The sequence below is a fragment of the Primulina huaijiensis genome, chromosome 3 (genome assembly GCF_012295235.1).
Source record: "Primulina huaijiensis isolate GDHJ02 chromosome 3, ASM1229523v2, whole genome shotgun sequence".
Taxonomy (NCBI): Eukaryota; Viridiplantae; Streptophyta; class Magnoliopsida; order Lamiales; family Gesneriaceae; genus Primulina; species Primulina huaijiensis.
Genome location: NC_133308.1, coordinates 28,631,833 through 28,654,378, shown reverse-complemented (window position 1 = coordinate 28,654,378; position 22,546 = coordinate 28,631,833). Strand labels below are relative to the sequence as shown.

General features: G+C 36.0%; 3 protein-coding genes and 1 pseudogene across 13 annotated transcripts; 3 read left to right on the top strand and 1 right to left on the bottom strand.

The window, feature by feature from the left end:
* Positions 1-552: 552 nt before the first annotated feature.
* LOC140974417 (calcium/calmodulin-regulated receptor-like kinase 2) lies at positions 553-6,541 on the bottom strand. 5 transcript variants are annotated; one of them, XM_073437857.1, is made up of 10 exons: positions 6,179-6,541; positions 5,902-6,100; positions 4,080-4,454; positions 3,671-3,760; positions 3,436-3,589; positions 2,363-2,489; positions 1,473-1,558; positions 1,311-1,382; positions 1,027-1,230; positions 553-915 (listed from the first exon to the last, which is right to left on the bottom strand). In XM_073437857.1, exons 3-10 carry the CDS (start codon positions 4,391-4,393, stop codon positions 616-618), a joined length of 1,347 nt encoding a protein of 448 aa, XP_073293958.1. In that variant the 5' UTR covers positions 4,394-4,454; positions 5,902-6,100; positions 6,179-6,541; the 3' UTR covers positions 553-615. The 5 variants fall into 5 exon arrangements, with proteins under 5 accessions (XP_073293958.1, XP_073293960.1, XP_073293959.1 ...); XM_073437859.1 differs by having other exon boundaries at positions 6,074-6,100; XM_073437858.1 differs by lacking the exon at positions 5,902-6,100.
* A 1,585-nt stretch (positions 6,542-8,126) lies between these two features.
* Positions 8,127-12,062, top strand: LOC140974413 (O-fucosyltransferase 27-like). Of its 2 annotated transcripts, none has more exons than XM_073437849.1 (9): positions 8,127-8,508; positions 8,952-9,036; positions 9,222-9,289; positions 9,390-9,478; positions 9,558-9,801; positions 9,919-10,122; positions 10,238-10,366; positions 10,442-10,998; positions 11,218-12,062. In XM_073437849.1, exons 1-9 carry the CDS (start codon positions 8,275-8,277, stop codon positions 11,696-11,698), a joined length of 2,091 nt encoding a protein of 696 aa, XP_073293950.1. In that variant the 5' UTR covers positions 8,127-8,274; the 3' UTR covers positions 11,699-12,062. The 2 variants fall into 2 exon arrangements, with proteins under 2 accessions (XP_073293950.1, XP_073293951.1); XM_073437850.1 differs by having other exon boundaries at positions 8,127-8,537.
* A 511-nt stretch (positions 12,063-12,573) lies between these two features.
* LOC140974415 (uncharacterized) lies at positions 12,574-15,807 on the top strand (annotated as a pseudogene).
* A 708-nt stretch (positions 15,808-16,515) lies between these two features.
* LOC140974414 (WPP domain-interacting tail-anchored protein 1-like) lies at positions 16,516-21,729 on the top strand. 6 transcript variants are annotated; one of them, XM_073437852.1, is made up of 6 exons: positions 16,516-16,603; positions 17,457-17,505; positions 17,813-18,415; positions 18,699-19,804; positions 20,628-20,825; positions 21,332-21,729. In XM_073437852.1, the coding sequence occupies exons 3-6, from the start codon at positions 17,851-17,853 to the stop codon at positions 21,542-21,544; spliced, it is 2,082 nt and encodes a 693-aa protein (XP_073293953.1). In that variant the 5' UTR covers positions 16,516-16,603; positions 17,457-17,505; positions 17,813-17,850; the 3' UTR covers positions 21,545-21,729. The 6 variants fall into 6 exon arrangements, with proteins under 6 accessions (XP_073293953.1, XP_073293957.1, XP_073293955.1 ...); XM_073437854.1 differs by having other exon boundaries at positions 16,582-16,603; positions 17,460-17,505; XM_073437853.1 differs by lacking the exon at positions 16,516-16,603 and adding an exon at positions 16,616-16,766.
* The last annotated feature ends 817 nt before the right edge of the window (positions 21,730-22,546 follow it).

Here is a 22,546-nt window from a genome sequence, read left to right as displayed (position 1 = left end):
CTATAAATAAGAGACAAATGACATCATTGGGCTCTCTCTCCCTCTCGGCTTCTTCATTGAGAATAGTCAGACACACACTTGTGCATGCTGAGGATATCAAAGAAATAACTCGTCAAGGATCGTGTTGTTTTGAAGAGTGCAGATATCGCGTGTTGCCTTGAATGTTGCCAACATCTTCAGACAACATCCGTAACGAAGTTGACTGAAGATCGTGTTTCGTTTATTTTGCTTTTAGGCTTACGTTTTTGCTTTCTTGTTTTAGTTTTATTATTGTTGGTTATTTTAGAAAACATTTGTTTTCTCAAAGTATTGAAGAAATTGATTTTCGTGGAGATCACTAGTGATAGATTTTTGTGTAAACGCTTTGGTTTTCTAGTGATTAATTTTGGTCATAAGGCACCGCACAAGTGTAAATACTTGTGCATATTTAATCTTGTCCGTTTATTTATTTAAAGTCGATCTGTGTTAGAAAAGTTAATATTCCGCTGCATGTTGTCCAAGATGTTGTAACATCTGGCACAACACATAATTCTGATAAAACACAAATTTGCTATTTTAATTGCCGTTTACGTATTTATTCATAACTGTCAAACAACATATTCCTTACAATCCTCATTATGTTAGCCTTTCACTGATGCTGGCCATTTTGTTCAATTCCAGTTGCTGACACTCTATCCTACTCACAGCTCTCGAGAAATCTTCTCTGGCAAATGACATTGTGTCTTCTTTGACAATGCGCCTTTGCTTTACCTTTAGGATAGCCTGTGAAACTTCTGAGATCGAGGGACGTCTTCGGGGCGTTTTATGCAGACACCTGTGAGCGATTTTCGCAAGAGTCCTAACCTCTTCTGTGTTACACGAATCTGTAATATTGGCGTCGATAATTTCATCCACACCATCTGAGCTCATGGCAGCCTTAGAAAGGAAACGGAAACATAAAGTTAGAATACAAAGTATAGGTTGTGAGAAGAAAGTAATGCGAGAGTCACATAAAACTGAGAGAAATGGATGAAACAAGAGTCTTACAAGATTGATGTATTCCATCAAGTTTTGGTGTGGATGGATGGCAGTGATGAGCTCGAAAAGGATAACACCAAAGCTATATACATCACTTTTTGTAGTGAACTTGTTCGTGGATATATACATGGGATCAATATACCCATACGTACCTTTAAGGCCCGAATTATGGCCATCGTAGGTTTCTTCTTTGGAAAGTCCAAAATCAGCAACCTATTAATGAAGGAAGCCAAGATGCAGAATATCAATATCTTGCTATAGAGAAATCTACGTTCTAGCAACTTGTGATTCACCTTAGCTCTCATGGAGGAATCCAGCAGTATGTTAGCTGATTTCAAATCCCGATGTATTACAGGAGGCACTGCCTGTTACACAACAAGAAATCCGAAACCTTTTAAATGGCAAGTTCTCTAAATTGTAAAAAAGGTAACTGAGTATGATATCGTTCGGTGTACCCCATCATGAAGATATTCAATCCCATGTGAAACGTCTAGTGCTACTTGTAGTCGATCGTCCCAACTTAACACTCGTTTGTCTTCACCTAAATTGTGTGCATAAAAAAATTAGTTGTCACCATCAAGAGCAATATAAGTAAAGAAACCAGAGATGAGGAGACAGAAAAGTTTCTTGATGGAATATATGGAGTTTGCCAATCTATTTAAAAAGCTTTTAATTTCCTGCATTTGGAACACGTAGTACATGAAAAGTAAATAAGAAACTAAAACATAATTACAGTATCCAAATGACAAGCTTAGAATCCATTATAGATCATGCGTGTGAATGGTCTGGATCAGAAACACGTTACTTAACTCGTTGCATAACATAAGATTACTTGTGCAGAGGATTTGACTTAAAATAGTGAAAATTTGTCATGATAGAACAGACCCGACATATAATGAGTCAAAGAACAGACCTTTTTATGTTAATTTAAGGTCGTCATTACCGCCTCCTTTTCTCGCTCTTACAACAAAAATAAAGTGTGAATAATCAAAAACCAGTTGAGCATAAAAATATACAAAAGAAGATGATACATGACCTGCGTCCATTTATCTAGGTATGAACATGACTCTTTATATTATTCATATGGCCCCAAACAACACCATATCAAAGTCAATAAGACTCGTTACCGCGGTTGGACATTATGGAAACTATTACATCTTTCAAATTTTGCAAATCCTCTTCAGTGTGTCTTTGGCTAATTCATGGATGATAAGACACAACTAGTTTTATTCTTCCACTTGGCTATTATTCAAATAGAGAGTGAGAGTGGCAAAGGCAATGCTATAAGATAATAGTGATTATGAGTAATAGTATTCAGCAGACCAGATCATATGTATTAACTGACCATATATAAGGTTTTCCAAACTTCCGTTGCTCATGTACTCATAAACTAGCATGTGTTCTCCTTTATCAACACAGTATCCAACTAAATTTACCAAATTTCTGTGATGCAGCCTAGCTAGCAAAGAAACCTGAGAAAAGGTAGATACCATAACATCAAGAACTGAATTGAACATTTACATAAAGTGAATCCGATGCAGTTTATCTCACCAGGTAAAAACTTTAAGAAAGGCAAAATACACTCCACACAGTAAATTCTTCCATTTTTATATTTATTTTTCTCCAAGGTGCCCTTTGAATGAGAAACCTTTTGAAATAAAAAATGTAACGATCGTAAGTGGAAAGCTCATATTCTTCAGTCATTGATCGACGGATGCTCCTATTACACTATGGGGTGGGTGGAAAGACTTGTGATACTTCGCTTGCAAAATTCCTTTATCGATAATCGAAAAAAATAATTGTTGGATACTCAAATGATGGATATGCAAGCATTCTTTTTGATAGAATTTTATTTTAGATAAATAAAAAATGCCAAAATGGTATTATGTTTTCCTACTTTTTTTAGTATTTCATGATCAAATAATTTTTTTCTTCACATACTTTTTGGAACTGAAAATATTATCCGCTCAAAATGGCAAAATAAGCCTTCCCATTAGGATGAAATGGGATGAGAAACAGTAGCACTAACATTCCTGTCATTTAAGGAGCTGATCCAGTTCATACAGTAGCAGCATATTGGGAGTCTATTATTTGAACTTGAAAAGTTTTAAGAAGGACACAATGTATATTGTTCTAAAATTTTCCTATTTCCTAATTGCAAATATGTCTTTATCACTAGGTGGAGTTTTTATGTTTTAGTCCACAACGTTTCAATTTGTTCTAAAATGTACTCCCTCCATGGGAAAATGAATGATCTCTTTGTTCAAGGGTCAATGGACTTTCTTGTTGGATAATATCAAGTGATTAATTAAAAATATAAATGCATATGGTGAAGTGAGGGTAGTTGATTGGAGGAGTGACGTGAAATTCAGTATATAGTTCAATCTCCGGGTGAACAGTTAAGGATCTTGCCGCTACCTCTGTGTGAAATTCCCTTTCCCCTTGTTTGGAATTTGAAGCGAGAACTTTTACAGCAACCACTTCACCTGCAGGCATTGTGGCTTTATATACTGGGCCAAATGAACCCTGGCCAAGAATAGTTGTGAAATTCTGTGTTCCCTTTTGAATGTCTCTGAACATGAAAGGGGGCATAAATCATTATTCCACTGAATGCTACATGTGACGTAAATCCCAAAACAAGAAAGAAAATTACAGAGTGAAAAGTATCCTGATTGAAAAGCATAATCGAGCGAGTGAGCAAATCCCTCCCGCCCTCTCTTTCATCAAACTCCTCCACTTCACCCTTCCCAACATATAATTCGTGGGATGAATACAAAAATAAAATATTTGTAGCCAACTTCATAATATAAGGAAATGTCCGACGCCCTCCACTCCTAATATCTCCAACTCTTACTTTGAATAGTATATCAAAATTATATATGTCCAAGCTTATTCTAATTTGTAGTGGGATTAGCCAGGATATACTTGATCGTCCAGAATTCACCAACTTTTAGCAATCGTAATATGCCATTATACGCAGTCAAGAAAAAGAACCTCCAAAAACGTTTATATTTAAGCGAAACGTGAATGAGTATGAAAAGTAATTCAACTGGACAACATACTTGTAATGGTATCTTGGAATACCAGATGCTGAAGCAAACCGACATTTGGTATGATTATTCCACCAGAAATGTTGAGGTTTTCGGTCAAGGAACTCTGACCCCGGGATAGCTACAGAATTTGAGATAGAGGCGCTTGAATCCATGCTTGTACCTAAGCCATTAGTTCGTATAGGAAGGATAGCAACAGATCGTTCATTTGAGTAGCGCCGAAAATGAGCACGTTTCTTATACCAACAAATGCCAAAGAATACAAGTGTTGCAATGAGTATGCCCAGAGTCAAGCCAACAGAGATGCCAATTATAACCAAATCCATTTTATGGTCCTTCAACCGTATTACAAATCAGGAGCATTTTGCAGGAAAAGTACCATGGTCACTGTAGTTGTACATTAAAAAAAAGCATGACTCAATTAAAGACCAAACAGTTTAAAGAGGATAAGAACTCCATTTTGCCAGTAGCAGAAGACACTATACGTAGTTGCAACAACAGAATTTTTTTTCTCCAGGACATGATTTTATAGGTTACGGCACAATAAGGTGATCACCCTAAAAATGTCACCGGAAAATTCAACGACAATAATTCGCAAACGAAGAAATGGTTTTTTATTGCATACACAAGCAAATTTGCAATAGTTAAATCTACAGATGGACCGAGTGCAAATGGTTCAACAACATTGATCCATCACTAATTCATGAATCATCATTTCACATGTAAAGAAAAAACCAACATAAAATATTTTTTTTGCTTTTACTTGGGTTTAAAAGGGGAGAGGTTCAAGTGGTGCTGACAACATAAAATATTTCCTCTTCCTGTATTCTGCATTGCCTTGTCCCATTCTTGCTTTGTTTTTTTCTTTTTAAGAGAAGAAAAAATTGAGAAATTGGAACATAATACGTTGATTTAATTCATACATCTATATAATCAGCTACTTGCAGACAGAACTTGTGAATCGTAGAACTCTGTATCCGCCTCTAAATTATGAATGCATGCACTTTATATGAACCATGAAAAATATAACATAAATACATAGCCAATAACAATAAGCACGAATTAAAGCAACATATACATAGGTTCCCAGATCACTCCATCAGAAGTTTTCGCTAATTTGTTCTAACACTCAAAACTAAAAGATTGTATCAATTCAAAATGAAACAAATATTTACTTTGCACCACAGGACCCTAAGAAATAAATTCAATGACTTCTTATCGTGGATAACCGACGAATCTTGCTCGTCGTGGCAAATCACTTTTTTTTATGAAACATAATCAATAAATTGGGATTTCAGCAAAATATGACCATCAAGAAATAAATACTAGGAATTCGAGCAGCTACATAATACTATAACAAAAACCTGGAATAGATAATATCGCCATACTCTAAAGCTGCAATTTTTTTTAAAGCAGGAAGAACCGAATAAGTCAAGTGAATCAGAAATAATTGATCCACATGATACTACAATAAAAAGAAACACAATGGAAACGTAATCTAACTCATATACGTTTTATGTACAAAAGGTAAACATCAGAAAAAACGAATTTTGAAGGCATCATCGAAGCAACGATGAGTGGGTTTCCCAAAAATTTCACAAACAACAGTACAGGTAGAATATAAACAGCACCAAAACAGGTGTTACATTTGGCTCTGCATCTACACTCATAAAGACACTATATTCAAAGGGAATGATGGCAACCACAAAAGAGTTGGGTTGGTTAACTTTCACTTGGCATGGATATATTTATATGATGGTTGATTCAGTTAGCAGTTAGAAATTGTTGGTTAGGAGTCAGTATATAGATACGTGAAAGCCATTTGTAATCGTACACTTTTCATTCATTCTTCATAGTGGCATATTCCTTTGCAGTTGGCTGCAGTGGAGTAGGTCTCAACGACCGAACCACGTAAAATCTAGTGTGTTCATTTCTTTTAATTGCTCTCAATTTTCACTCACGATCACCCGTTAATATCTCCCATACAAGCCCACACTTTTACTTACTATGAAAAAGGCCAAAGAATCTTGAAGCTGCAAATGGAGTTCTTGATTAGTTTTTCACAACAACATGGATCACCAAAAGAAGTAAGAACGAATCGCTCTACATACCCAAATATCGGCTGCATTTCAACTCGAGGAAGAAAACCCCGGAACACGATCAAAGAGAAGAAATTACCCATGTCAGAGGAAATCCCATCAATTGTTTTTCAGCTGCAATTGACTTGTTCAGCTGACAAACAACAAATCATTATATAACTCGAGGAGTGGTTTGATTGATACAGCGGGGGAAAAAGATTTCTTTGGGGAGCGAAACAACATCGATTGAAGAGGCAAACAGGGTTTTGGGGGCGACATTTAAATGGTGGTCACTGGGAAATTGGCAGAAGAAGCCAGATTTGCCGATTGGTTGGGTTTAGAGAGTGGACTTGGGCACATCCACCTTTGTGGTTTTGTTCGAGAGTCAAATTTCTCACGCGGTGAAAGTTTCAAACATTATAAATTTTGTGTCAATTTAGATAAAAATTCACATAAAAATTCAGGGAAAATTACATTTATCACTCCTATAAAATATTTTTTAAAAAAAATAAAATTCTTGAAAACCACATGTTCTAAAATCAAACAAATTAGTCAAAGTTTTATGTCTGCTTTTTTAAAAATAATTTTTATTATATAAAATCATATTTTATGTAACAAAAGTTTAATATATATACAAACATAGTATATCTTGAATTACTAATTTCAATTATTTCTCATTATACGTATGTGACATACGCAGTCAATATTCCAAAACTTCTCGTTTTAGTTTTGATCTTATGGATTAACCAAATTAATCGACAATCATTCTATTTCAAAATATATGTGGCAATTTATGTTTAGATGTTTTAATTTATTTTTCTCAAATCGGATAAAAATAATTATCATATATATAAGCTCTATTATCATATAATACCAAATCCAACTAACGACTTGAAATTTTTTTTAAAATAAAACTTTTAAAAGATTAAGACAGATCTCTTACTTAGGTTATCCATGAAAAATATTTTTTTATGTCAAAAGATTACTTATTATTGTAAATATGAACATTGTCGACTCGTCTCATAAATAAAAATTAGTAAGTCTATCTCACAACAAAATTAATAAAAAATAAATTAAGATGGTACACTTATTTCACTTCTTTTATTTATTTATTATACGTGCAATTGCATTCTGGACCTTTACCTTAGTCTCTTAAATAGTTGCAAAATGCCACCTCTAGGCTGCTATTATTTCGTCTGGAGTAGTTAAAAAATTAAATTGGAGCTGCCATCCCATACCCCTCACGTGTTCAATAAATAAAAGGGGTTTTTCATACATATATCATATATGTGTATGATACTTGTGGAAATTTAACATGGCAAATCGCAGCAAACAGAAAGCGAAAAAATGTAGATAAATGTTATGGTGTGCTTGGATTTATGGGTTATATATGATTAACTTTAAATTTATTGATTTATTGATTTGCTTGGATTGACGAGTGAATTTTAAGTTCACCTTATATTAAATTTTTGTCATTTTAATAATTATTATGTTAAATTTCGAATATTCTTGAGGTTCGATGTCAACTGTCAAATTTATCTTTCAAATCTCTATCTCTCAATCAAATATATCAATTGAAACGAAACACTATGTTCTTATAATAAAAGGTAAGTTTATAAATTGTCACGATTTTTTTATTTGGTCAAAAACATATCTCTTCTTTCAACTCTTATTTTGGTCACAAATTTTAAAACTATGGTTTCATTTTATTTTTATTTTTTAAGACGTCGTGTTTTATTTTATAACCGGCATGTAAATTCCAAAGAAATATTCATTGCGAGTTTCCATTTGCATAAAATAAGGGAGCAATAGCAAAATATTGTTTTGATGGGAAATTTTGAGTTTAATTTTTATATTGAAATGATTTGTTTAGTAAGTTAACAAAACATCAATTTATTATATTACTAAAAAAACATGTGATTTTCCAGAACTTATACATACATGTGACTAAGTGCGCAGAATCCAGCCGTGCAGACAACCCCATATACAACAAACAAATCTGTGTCTGAAGTGTTTCCCCAATCCGAGCAATGATCTTACTCGCACGCGTCATCACCCGTTCCTTTCAATTCTTTTGACTACCACTCTCACCGCGTCTCCATCCTCTCTCACTCTCACCTGGTGTGTGCATGCGTGAAATGAGGTGGGTTTCGTCCGCCAAAGGCGGCGGCGAGAAGGGAGTGTTTTTCAAGTCCAGGCTGAAGTGGGTGGGGCTTATAGGCCTAGTTCTTTCTGCTGTCTCACTCTTCGCGCATTTTCTTCTCGTGAGATACACTTACGGGGTTGCTACTTCTGAGTACCAGTCTTCAATCACCATCTTTTCTTGGAGGCCCATCTTAGAGAATGCAGATTTTTCCAGCGATGTAATATGATAAAGATCCAAACTTTCCGTGTAATTTCCTGTGTTTTCTGGTGTGATTTGTTTTGCGCTGTTCAAATCTAGGATTTGAGTTTGTGTAATGGTATGTGGGTCTCGAGTTTGCTGATACTGTGTCACTGAATTATGCTTTTCTTGTAGAGAGAAGATTTTGGTTTATTGAATTGCGAAAATTCGAGGAACTTTTTAGGGAAATGGGGTGGGTTTTGCGAATAATATTTTTCTAACATGTTGTTTAGTGGGGCCAATCTGCTGGTATAATTGCTAATTAGTATCCTTTTGAGTTACTCTTAAGTTTAGTTTTAGATCCCCCAATGTAATTTACGCTTTCTATTTTTTTGTTTTGTGGATTTCCGTACCTTTATAGGTATAATTAAGGATTCTTTTTATTTTGTTTCGTGGTTTTATGGAAGTTTCGCCATTTTTCAGACTGCGTTTTATAGAAGACTTTGGGGTCCAGTCAGGCCTTTTGATTCGATACATCCTTATGCTAATCCAAGAGGACACTATGTAGGTAAGATTTATTTCTTTTACAGTTGATTTAGCATTTGATGTTCGGAACTTACTTGATGAGTTGAGGTAGATTGATGGCAATTCCGTCTTGTTGGTTTATGAAAATATTAAAAAGAAATAAAGAAATCTTTATGTTTTCGTCCCAATTATCTTGTTTATTACTTAATGAGATCCGATATGTTGCAGCTCCTGTAACTAGCAACGGATTTTTATTTGTGAGGATACAAGGTGGTTTTCATGAAATAAAAAACTCCGTGAGTGTTACTATTGAACACTTCCTCATCCTTCTGGCTTCGTTTTTTTGTCATTCTTTTTATAAAGAAGAATTCTTTGCAATAACTTACTTTTCTGCAGATTTGTGATGTTGTTGTTGTTGCCCGGCTTCTCAATGCCACTCTAGTTATTCCTGAGATACAATCCACCACAAGTAGCAAAGGAATCAGGTTGGTTTCTTTTCAACTTTAAGACATGTTTCTGCTGCACAAAAGATTGGTTAACTCGATGCTCATTAATGTTATGCAGCACGCAGTTTAAGAGTTTCGCTTACCTCTATAACGAGGATCAGTTTATGGTGGCTTTAGCAGAGGATGTTAAGGTCGTCAAAACACTACCAAAGGATCTTAAAGGCGCGAGAAGAAAGAAGAAGATCCCATCTTTCAAAGTCTCCAAGTCAGCATCTCCATATTTCTATCTCCACCATGTTCTTCCAGTGTTGAATATGCACTCAGTTGTCGAGCTCGTTGTACCGGATGGTGGGTGCTTGCAGGTAAACACTAGAACGTGTAATCTTTTGTTGCACACAGCTATCCTTTTTAATTATGGCGGCGACGGCATATCATGCTTAGACCAATATTTCTTTGTGATATGATCTTGTATGGCTTAGGCGGTACTTCCTTCACACCTAGAAGAATATCAAAGGCTGAGGTGTAGGGTTGCGTATCATGCTTTAAGGTTCAGAGAGGAGGTTCAGGAACTTGCCACAAAGATTCTGTACAGGTTGCGAGCTTCTGGGCGTCCATTTATAGCCTATGATCCAGAGATGACTAGGGATGCTCTAGCATATCATGGCTGTGCTGAGCTCTTTCAGGTATCTTTATAGTTAAACCTTTTGCCTGCCAGTGTTAGCTTCTGTATTATTTTTTTGTCAGTTCGCTAAGGTTTTCAAAACATTTGTCTTTGTTTTGCCTACTGTTCCTATTTAGGATGTGCATACTGAACTTATCCAACATAAGCGAGCCTGGATGCTAAAGCGGGGAATTGTCAGAGGGAACCTTTCTGTAGATTCAGCTGCGCAGTTTCGTAACGGTCTATGTCCACTTATGCCTGAGGAGGTATATTTCATTAATATAATCTGTTATTTTCATCTTTTGAGACTGGTTATGATTATTAAAAATATTTTTCTACAGGTTGGTATACTTCTCCGAGCGTATGGCTACCCATGGGATACAATAATCTATGTTTCTGGTGGCGAGGTCTTTGGTGGGCAGAAGAAACTGATTCCCTTTCATGCGATGTTTGAAAATGTTGTCGACCGGACTTCCTTGAGCGTGCCGTGGGAGCTAAATAAAATGTATGGCGGGGAAGCTAATCTGGTGGACAAAGCTCCTAAGACTAAATCACCTCCAGTGAAAGTCGAACAGAAGCCCGATGACTGGAAAAATTCAGGGCCCCGACCACGTCCGCTCCCTCCACCACCAGCTCGACCGAAATATCCTTACAACATTGAAGGTTGGTGGGGTTGGGTATCTGAGAGCGATAATGAACCGGAGAGTACGGTTATCGAGTTGAGGATCAATGCACATAAATTGCTATGGGAGGCGATAGACTACACGATCTGTCTAGAAGCAGATGTATTTATTGCAGGATTTTATCGTGATGGTAAAGGAAACCCAAATTTTGCTAGCTTGGTTATGGGGCACAGGCTCTATCAGTTTGCTGCCTCCAAAACTTTTCACTTAGACAGGTGATTTTCGTGACACCATAGCACCACGCCACATCAGATAAAAGTTTTTAAATTATGTGTGTTCGTTTCTTCTTCTTCTTCTTCTTCTTTTTTTCCAAATTGGAAGTTTCAAACCCCAAAATCCTTTTGAGTTGTCTCGGTTACCCCGCTCTGCTGATTTATTGGATTTGCCCCTGATGCTGGACGCCGTCTTATTATGTTTTTCTTGTCGCGGTGTAGGAAAGAAATCGCGAAGCTTTTAGATGAGATCCGGGACCACTTTTACCGAGCCAACCACACCTGGATAACATCGGTACGAAGACATATGAGAAGAAATTTAATCGACGGGCTGATTCAGGAATCCGCTAGATCGAAAACCTCGTCGTTTTTGTCCTTCCCTGTTCCCGAGTGCTCGTGCTTGCAAAACAACCCAGCTGAAGGGTCGTCCCATGCTTCAAGCCCTTCAGCTCGTTCGCAGCTACACGATGCTCTTGGAGCTATGCACCATTGTCCATCCTGGATGGATGGAGATGCGCCTTCTCGATCAATGGACAAGGAAGATGATGAATATCTCGAAAAAGATGATTCAGACTCGACCGCCACTGGGCTTCTTTTCCGGCAGAGTGGCGGTGGTGAGAGTCCCGAGGGAGGAGTAGAAGTAAGCAGCAAAGAAGATGCACAGATCGAGGATCAAGAGGAGCTAGAAGGAGGAGAAAGGTGACAAGATTGTCCTTTTGTTTAAACATGATGCTTTGTGGTGATTCTGGGAGGCATGGATTTGTTCTTGGTTGAACGCGTGATGTATGATCATAGACAACCAACAAGTTGTATTTGAACCGGGTTGGTGCCAATTCAGATTGATCGATCGATCAAGCGTGCTTGAGTATGGTTCGATGAATCCTCTAGATGGGATATTTTAACGATCCACGCCATCAATTTCGATGTAATCTAGATTGTGTGTATTAGGCTCTTAAGACAATGGAATGACTCTAGTTTAGGGTATTGTTCTACTTAGGAATCAGAACAATGGAAAAACTGCCTGAATTAGTTAAGGTGGTTGAACAAAATTATTGAAAAAAACAAAAGAAATTGGCATGACTTGATTTGAGATGTTCCTATTTTCTATTTATTTTGTCAAACGTGGTTCATATGTATATATTATTTTTTGTTGGAGAAAAATTTGTTAGATTTAGTCTCAAATTCGAGGTCAAATCTTAAACTTGAGAATTTGATGATAAGGCGTAAACTTGTATGTATATTTTTCAAGTTATTGGATAGGACAGTTCAAGATATTTGCAATAAATCCGAAGTTGAAGCTTTATTTTAGGTCGAGAATCTCTACAGGTTTAGATACATATTTTTTTTTTTTTTAAAAAAAAAATAGATTACTCGTATTTATTATTAAGATCTTATTTTAAAATGCATCTTTTTTTTTAAAAAAAAAAAGAATGCTATAAATTGAAATTTTGAATTCGAGCAATTAAACACAGCCCTCCAGCAGCATGTTACCCCACACGTGCTACCATCTCCGGGGATATCTCCTCAGTTCTTCCCCCTATCTTCTTTTGTTTTGTTTTTTTTGTTTTTTTTTTTGTTTGGTTTTTTCAGAAGCAGATTTTAAAGATTATATTTAAGATTAATATATCTTCGAAAATTTTCCCAAATTCATAACGGACAAATCTAGATTGTTGGAAATGAATCTTCAATCCAATCACCTGTACGCATCCGTAGCTTTCTAATTTGAGTGAGAACGATTATTTTTCAGGTTTTTAATTGTTGTTTTTACTTAATTTATTGGTGCATATTTGTGTAAATGGGGGCGGTGACGTCGTCGATGGCGGCGAAGTTTGCGTTTTTTTCCGCCGAATCCACCTTCGTATGCGGTGACGGTGGAGGAGGCGACGGGGAAGCTTCGGATGACGGAGGTGGCGGAAAAGGAAAATGTTGACGTTCTGAAAGTTAAATCGAAGAGGGGGACGGAGATTGTGGTAGTTTACGTGAAGAACCCGACGGCGAAGCTCACGTTGTTGTACTCCCACGGAAACGCCGCTGATCTAGGGCAGATGTATGACCTCTTTAGTGAGCTTAGCATTCACCTCCGGGTGAATTTGATGGGGTATTTTCAAAATTCGCAGTTTTTTTTCGATAAATGTATAAGTTTTGTTTCTGCATTTTTATATACGAGATTGGCGCAGTTGGATGGAAAAGTATAAATTCATTTTTTGTTAATGCATGGTTTCATGTGGTGGAATATGAATACTCAGGAAGGCGGGTGAATTTGTAGATTCTGAATGATGCGATGGGCTAAGTTGAATGTTACTTCTGCTTCAGTTTTTTACTCGAACATGTTTTGAAAATATTTACTTCGTTAAACGATAGTAATTGAGGGAGTGGGTTGAAACAAGCCCAGTGGATACAGATGCCATGTATTTGGGGGAGCGAAACTTCGATTTTTAAAAATAAATTAGGCTTGAAATTTCAATTTTTTTAGTTTAGAGGCATCCCCTCTCAGTAGACAAGAAAGAGCTATGGTTTACTCTAGTTGTCTTAGTAGAAGTAATTTTTTGCCTCCTTTTATTGGAAGGTCTTCAGTTTTCTGTTTACCTCAACCAGAATTTAACACATACAAGATAAGTATTCGGCTCTATTCTGTCTTAGAGTTCTCAATCTTGTCATCAAATTTTGTAAACCCCATGTAGACCACAAAATAATAACCAACCAGCATAACTGTGCATGCGAAAGTTTGAATTCACTGTGCCAACTTCTAAATATTAATTTCTTTTTGGCAGGTATGATTGTTCAGGCTATGGACAGTCCACCGGGAAGGTATGAGTGACGGGGAACGAATTCAATAGCCGTGGCAAATTTTTAATGGAAATTATTAACTTCTTTTTGTTTGTTCTTTATTTTCAAAGCCAAGTGAGCAAAACACTTATGCGGACATAGAAGCTGCATATGAATGCCTTCAAGAAATTTATGGTGTGAAGGAAGAGGATATAATATTGTACGGTCAGTCTGTTGGCAGTGGACCAACTTTAGATTTGGCGTCTCGTTTGTCTAGATTAAGAGCGGTCGTGCTTCACAGCGCTATACTCTCAGGACTGCGAGTTATGTATCCCGTGAAGCGAACATATTGGTTTGACATTTATAAGGTCGATCTAATTTCATACAAGTAATGTATCACGTTTCTTTTATTCATTGTACTGTATGGATGAATTCTCCATTTACTAATGTTGTTCTATCTTGTGGCACAGAATATCGACAAAATCCCATTAGTCCAATGTCCTGTATTGCTTATTCATGTAAGTTTTTATATGCTTCAGAGGGTTGTAAAAGAGCTTCTAATGATCGTTAATACTGGCAAGCTGGTAGAGGGATTTATTCTGTACATTCAGTTGTTGAAAGTAGTTAATAGTGATTGAATAGATATACACGCATTCTACAGATAGAAAATTTCCATTGATACTGTATAGTTTTTGAAAAATAGCATCTGCAATCAGTATTTCTGCAATTGAGAACACTTGGATGGTTTGATGATTCAACCTGTATTGTATGCCTTTGGATGTTGCATCTATTTCAGACTGTAAACTTTTTTGGCTGTCGAATTTGTTCTCCCACTGTGATACTATTGCTACTTTTTTTCTGAATTCTATTTTGTAAACTGAGTTAATTTACCATGTTTGGGAAGCTGCATTGTCATACTCAATATCCGGACTCAATATTCATGATAGCTGGAAGTTTTGTTGAAGCTTTAGTATTATACTATCTGCTATTGAATTGTTTTCTAAGAGTCCATGATGTTTTTAAATGTTGCAGGGTACGGCAGATGATGTAGTAGATTGCTCCCATGGTAAACAGCTATGGGAGCTTTGTAGAGACAAGTACGAGCCATTATGGGTTAAAGGTGGCAACCATTGTGACCTTGAGCTCTACCCAGAATATATCAAGCATTTGAAGAAGTTCATCTCAGCTATCGAGAAATCTGGACATACGAGGAACGGATCCTTTTCATCTGTGGATCGGATGGACATTGATCGAAACAGCACAGATTGCAGACCCAGACCAAGCTTAGACCAGAGAGAGAAGTCGAAATCAAGCGCAGATGACAGAGAGAATCCTCGAGTGAGCATAGATCGAAGAGATAAGTCTAGAGCAAGCACTGACAAGAGAGAAAGATCGCGAAAAACTGCAGATTATCCTGAGAAACCGAATAATAACGCAGAACAGCCAGAGAGAGCACGGAACAGCATAGATCGGTTAGTCTCAATATGTATCTGTCAAATTTTCTTCAGTTATATGCTCGTACAAACAACGGCGGACCCAAAAACTTAGTGACTGGGCGAGCGAAGCCTAAAGGGTTTATTTCTTTTATTAAGAGAAGATTTATATTTCTATAAAAAGCCCTCGTAAAAAATAAAAATTAAACCAGGCTGGGCGAGTGCCCATTCTTCCATGTTGGATCCTCCTCCCCTGTGTACAAATGCATGTTTTGTGATTACCAATTTTGTTTTTCAATTGACCGTTGGAATTGAATTTGTGGCAGCTTTGGAGATATGATGAAATCGGCTGTTTTGTGTAATATCGACTGTTTCAAGCCTGTGGGAACGAAGATTTGAGGGTGGAGGGGTTGTAAGTTCAACTCTGGTCACTTGTTAAATCTACTTGTAGTCTATAGTTTTTCTTTCCCTTTTTTTTTGGTTTATTTTTATATAATGGTGTTTCCATAGAGAGGCTCAATTGAAATTGTTTCAGGTTTTAGATTTTAAATTGTTGTTTAGAAATGTAGAGTTGAATTTATTTTTCTGGTTTTTAATTTCTATTTATTGTTTTAATGGGACTCTCGAAGCCGGGTTGAAATTTGAAAAAATAAACAATGTCAAGTTTTGGTTTGAAACGTTTTTTTTCGTGTGAATAATAAGATATTAATTGATTATATATTATTATTTCATGGCTCGAGCTTACATTAAGTAACATATCTATGTATTTCAGTTTGTTATTTTCTATGTCATGCATATTTTAATATTTCATCATCCAAACAGTGCCGTGCCCCACGTGACATATTGCATTAGTATTAAATTAAATCAATAAAATTATTTTAGATAGCCGATGATGTTATTAAATTTAGTGGATCTATATCTGATGGCCCAAATGATGTTAATCCTAAGCCCAACCCGACATCGAAAGTGGGGCAGCAGTCCGCAGTTTGGCTCCACGTGCCACAAGAAATGGGTCACTTGACATCACGTGATGACCAAGTCGGTAAATTTATGTGAAATTATAATTTTGGTTCAATATTTTTAATTATTTGTGATTTTGTTTTTGTTTTTTTTTTAATTTCAAATTTAGTCTCTCTTTTATTTTATTTTTAAAAATTTAAGTTTTTTGACATGAAATTGATTATGATATCGACATGATAACATGACGTTATATTAATATTCACAAAACAATACTAAATGTATTAAAAATAAATAAAAAATATGAAGATTGAAATTTATAAATATAGGAGGCTTAAATAACAAAAAACAAAAAATATGGGATCAAACTTGCAATTTTCATGTGAAATTATCAATGGTGAATTAAAGAACTTAGTTCCACGTAGGGTCTGGAACCTGCGACATTCCAAACGGTATGTTTCTTCTTAAAAATGTGATTTTTTTTCGATCTATTTTCTTGCATGACATTTTAGATCACATCCACAAATGATCTCGTTTCTGTTCTCCAACATGTGAAGTGATTTTTCCCCCATTTTGAGGTTTGAATTTCGCTGGTTTTGTCGTGACTGTGCATAGGCAAGTGCAATTCGATTGCTGATCTTTTCTTGGCGTCGTCGGTTATCATTTATCAAATGGAAAATAGTAACAGATATATTGATATTTGATTATACGTTAGTTAATGAAGGGCTTAAGAATTATGGATTGGGATGATCTTGATGGCGGACGGAACCATGAAATTAGTAAAGGAGACTGAGGATGGATTTGAGTTTTGTGGGGGAGATGTGAATGCTACTTTTGTCATGTTGTGGACTCAAGTGTGTGTTTGAAAGAACTTGAGATGGATTCGGGACTCCCTGTTGAAGGTTTTTTGATTGGTGAAAAGTTAGGGCAGACCCAATCTGGTGTCTGGTGGTGAGGTTGATGGACTCAGGGGTGACTGGCTGTATTTTTTGGGATTGAACTTTCTTTGTTAGAGAAATTATGAAAAGATTTTGAACTTTTCTAGAAGGACTTTCACATGTTGACACCGTGCTCTGCTCAGGCTACTAGTTTCATTTGACAGTTGCCAGGATTTTGCGTCAAGATTTAGGGGGTTGATGTTGGTTGTGAAAATATGTGAAAAAAAAAATCTGATTGTATAGCTAAGTGATGATGATCACATTATCTCTCCGTTCACTTCTTCCTCGTACATAGTTTATATTTTTGATTTTCTTTATTTCACCTACTTATCTTGCTTCTTACTCGGTTTCATCTTTTACGGTGTAGAAGCTGGATCGGCCAGCATTCGTGTAACTTTAACCATGAGCAACACAGGGTAATTCTTACTCCAATTATTTCCTAAAGCTTTTAGTCTGTATATTCACCAGTCACCAATGAAACTATCCAACACAAAAGCAAAGTACAGGCAAGCCTCTTTGTGCAAAATGAAACCCGAGTAGTTTATATTAGTATTTGATTTTAAACGGAACCCAATCTATTTAAGACAGTGTGAGTGGAAACTTTGCTGAACTTCAAACAGTTTTCTTTAAGGGTCTTATCAACTCTACATGACTCCTCATTATGATTGATATGTTGATATATTTCGCCTTTGTTTAAAAAGATATATAAGCTCTAATTTTCAGGATCTAAACTTTAATGCAAGCTGATTTGAAGACTTGAAATGGGTTCCGACACCATTCAAGATGAATCTACTGCTGTCGATAATGTAGGTTCTGGTGAAATGGAAGCTGAATCAAATAATGTGGATTCACTTGAAGTTGTTTCATCTCGTGGAGACATCATTGAAGAGCTAGATAGCGTAGCAAAATCTTTAACAAGGGTTGAATTAGATTTAGCATGTTGCTCTGAAAAGCTGGTTAATTTGGATATACTTGTGATGCATGTGGCTTCAAGGGAAAATGATTTTGAAGCTTTTGCTTTGGAGGGGGAGCGTACACTGGAAGGCTCAGTTGAGAAAGCATTTCAATTTGACCTTTTATATGGGTTTTTGGACTCTGAGATCAGAGAACTGGATAATTTTCTATTGGATCTTCAAACTGATGTTGTTACTTCCGGAAAGGTCATATCATCATTCAAGCAGCTTGGTGATGGTTTTAGGGAAATGGAAGAAAAGATGCAAGGTTGTGAGGAATCTCTGAAGCGGTCATTTGAACAGGTATCAGACATGAAATTGCAATCTGCCAACTTCCAGAGGATCTTGTTAACTACCTCTGAAGATGAAAAATGTATGTTCATAATTTTCTCCATTTTCTTTCTATTTTCCCCCTCCTTTCATAACTTTCGAACATGGGATTCAAATTTGCTGCTCGATAATTAGTTTATGTTGCAATATTTACTGGGATTTCAGCCTGGATTATAAATATAGGGAAAATTTTGGTTCTTTGTTGTTCAGGTTCCTGGTTGCATCCCCGAGTACATCAGTCCTGATTAAGTGTCTTCTGTAATTGCATTTTCTTGGGGAGTGATTTTCATTTATAACAATCTAACAGTCTCTAGTACTGTTGGCAGCAAAATATGACAAGGAGTTTGCAGGTCTGGAAAATGGCGACCTCTCTAATTTGAATACAAAGATTAGAATGCAGACTTCAGAGCAGCAGAGGCATATTTTGAGAATGCTGGAGAAGTCTTTGGCTCGCGAAATGGATTTGGAGAAGAAGCTGACTGAGGCTAGACAAATTGAGGAAGATTTAAAATTTAGGCTACAACAAGAAGTCATCAGTATTGAAGAAGAAGCTGAAATTATTTGGGAAAGACTATTTGAGGCAGAAAATAATTCAGAAATTTTGTTGGGGATTTTGAATGAGCTAGTTGGAACAATTCAGATGGCACAGTTTAATTTAGATGGATATATTCAGAGAGAAGGAGAATTGATATTTCAGTGTAAAGGTTTAAATGAAAAACTGCAAGAAAAAGACCTTGCTTTAGTGCACTCTGAGCGTTCCAGGCGTGAACTTTTGGAAAAGGTTTATTTACTAAAGCAGAAACTGAGCGAATATGAGGCTCAACTGCACTCTTTTGAGGATACTTTAGAGCAAAATGAAGAATCTTCCTCAAAGATTTATGACAGAGAAAATATAAGTGATGAAACGATGGAAAAAGTCGCTGAAGCTGAAAAGTGGGTTGAGAGTTCCGAATCTGAGTGTAAATTGCTTAGAGAGTCTAATATGGAGCTTAATAATGACCTGAGTCGCTTGAAAAGTGACATTTCTGATGCAACTGAGAGGGTGGAGCAACTAGAGAGGCAGTTAAAAGATTCCGAAATTAAGCGACTGCATTCAGAGGCATCTGCTGAAGCTAGTGAAGAGAAGCAAAATATGCTAAATTGCACTATCGAGGATATGGAAGATTTGATAAAGGATCTTAAATCAAAGGTTTCAAAGGCCGAAAGTCAGACTGAGAGCGTTGAAGATAAGTGCATCACCTTGTCAGAGTCCAATGCTGAACTTGTTGGAGAAGTTAATTTTCTAAGAGGTAGAGTGGAACACTTGGAAACATCTTTGCATCAGGCTGATGACGCAAAGAAGGAGACTGTAATAGATGTTAGGATGTATACTAAAGTCATTGCTGATTTAGTTTTGCAGTTGGCTCTTGAAAGAGAACGTCTTCACAAGCAGGTCAGCATTCTGATTGTTTCTATCATGGTGGTTGTTGACTGAGTTACTAGTAAGAAAATTCTGGTTTGTATCATTTGCTTGTACCGTTTCTCCGTTCTCACTCTCCAGCAAGCTTTTGGTTTGTTGGATTAAATGAGATTTTATCCTGTGGTCCAGATATTTTCACCGAACCTATGCCTTCTAGTTATTTGATCTTAAATGATAGTCTTAAGCCATCAGCCTGGGGTGGAATTTTCAGTTTCTTTTGTAAGGTTTGCCTACATAGACTGCAGTGCAGTGGAAGTGTATCCCATATCATGTCTACTTGATACAGTTCCAATTGAATATCAGGCATCTGCAACTTAGTTTCAGACTGCAACGTTAGAAGTTATGGAGGCAAGAAAAAAACATAGCTACGTTTTTACTCCTCCATGCAATGAAAAAATGTTTATCTACTTCTAGCCTTTCGTATTGCGGACAAGCCCAAGGAGATTACTCCATTCAATGAAAAGATGTTTATCTACTTCTAGCCTTTCTTATTGCGGACAAGCCCAAGGAGATTACTGGTTATTTTACTTCTCAAGGTTCAGAAGCAATTGAAGTATCCAACATTGTGTCCTTCCAAATACTGATTTCTTCCTTCATCCCACTTTGTTTCTAAATTATTGGGACAAGAAAAGCCTCTTCAATCAGGAGCTATATGAAAAATATTTAATCAGTTGATGCTGTGCAAATTTTAGAGCATTCTTACTGAATGACAGTAGTTTCCTCATTATTTCTGAATGTTCTGCTTTCAGTCTTATAAGCCTCCATGCTCATTTATCATTATGTTATATTGTTACAGATTTCAACTTTGGCAAAAGAGAAAAAGGTAGTACATAAGCATTTGAAGCAAATGAATGAGGGCAATTTATTCAATATGGTTGAAAATCCTGCTGCCAACACAAAATTATTGAAGGTCTCCAATTTTAGTCTTAATCGTGGGACCTCTGGAAATGAAAGTAATGAGAAAATAACAGGGTCTTCAGTTACAGATTATCAGGTTAGTGCTTCTGTTACTTTTGTTGGCCAGGTTTCATTATTCTGTTTATTGCTAATACCCCAAATTTTATCTTTTACGAGTTTGGGATAACCAGCCTTGTTGGACTCCCATTTTTCTGGTATGAACAGATGCAAGTGCAACCCTAAGTGCGCGTGCACTGGCTTCTCCAGTTATTTTACGCCCTTCGCGGTTTAGATCTGTCATTTTATTCATTTTATCTTACTTCCCGTATCCTTGTCCATTTCGATATATGCTCAAATCTATCATATGGGGCATATTCTTGTATTCCATAGTTCCACTTTTGCATTTTAAAGAACTGTTGCTTGTTGCTTGTTGCTTGTGTTGTGGTGGTGTACCAAAAGTCAAAGCACAACTAAGATTTTAACTTTCGAGGTTCCTATCTTGAGTAGGATGGTTCTTTTTCGCTGAACTTGTTCCCTCTGCAACAACTAAGATATCAGATGATCCAATCTTTCTTCCAACTATATGTTTATTTATTTATTTAGATTGGAAATGATCCTGGAGATTCATTATTAACAAGTGAGATCAAGATGGAGCATTCCATTTCCACCTCCAAGCTCGAGCCTGTGAGGAACATAGAAGCAAGTCAGCTAAATTTCAAGTACATATCCGTTGCTCTTTTTGGAATGGTGATTTCTTTGTTGGCGGCTTTTCTCGTCCAGTGCTACGAACGGCAAAATTGGAAGAACTCGGGCTAATTCACACCAAACGAGATAAATTCGAAGGGGGGAAAATGTTTGTTGTGTTGTACCATTTTAGGTAATGTTATGGCAATTTTTGTACAACCCAAGAAACAGATACTTGGTTAGTGAATTGTAATAAATCTTTTGTATAATCTGTCAATGATGAAACATCTAGTGCAATTCAATTCAAAAATTTATCATGCTGACCTTGAATTTGTTTACTCTCATGAGATCATATGATAACGTCTCCTATGTCAGTGCCGTAGAGCAGCTTCTGTCCAAATATTTAAATCTTGTTGCTTATGTAATTGAAAATTTTACCCTAATCCTTCTCTATTATATGACTGACACCTCATACTAATGGTTTTGATGTGTCACCAATTTTTTTTAATCATTTTACCCTTAAATTTAACTTATATCTTCTTTAATTAAGTTATATCTCAAATGACTAAATTATCTTATTTTTCTTAAACATTCCTCTCTCTCTCTATACCACTTCTTTTTCAAATTTCATCCTTTACCAATTCTTGTTAGATTATTTGTACAAATTTTCACCTCTCTCCATGTTATCTTAAAAGTTAAAACTCACATATTTTCTCTCCCTTAAAAATCACGAATTAATACTATTAATTAACTGATAGTATTACTATATGAAATATGTGATAAAAATGTAAATTTTCTTTTTTATATTTATATATTTTTTTTATTTTTGATATTGAAAACACTAATTTTCTAAAATGTGTTTTTAAATTTTGTGAGATGCAATAATTATTCATTTTTGATAGAATAATCGAAAGATAACATATTCAGATGTGACGTTTGAGCTATTATACATATTAAAAGATTTTAGTTCACGATTAACTTTTTTAGGTAAAACATTTTATCCTACAAATTTGATGATTTTGAATAAGCAAAGACTAGAAAAATATCTTAGTCGACGTGAAAACTAATAAAAAAGACAAACAAAAGTTTCTCTTCTATTTAGTATTTATATTTTTTATCACACAACGAAACAAA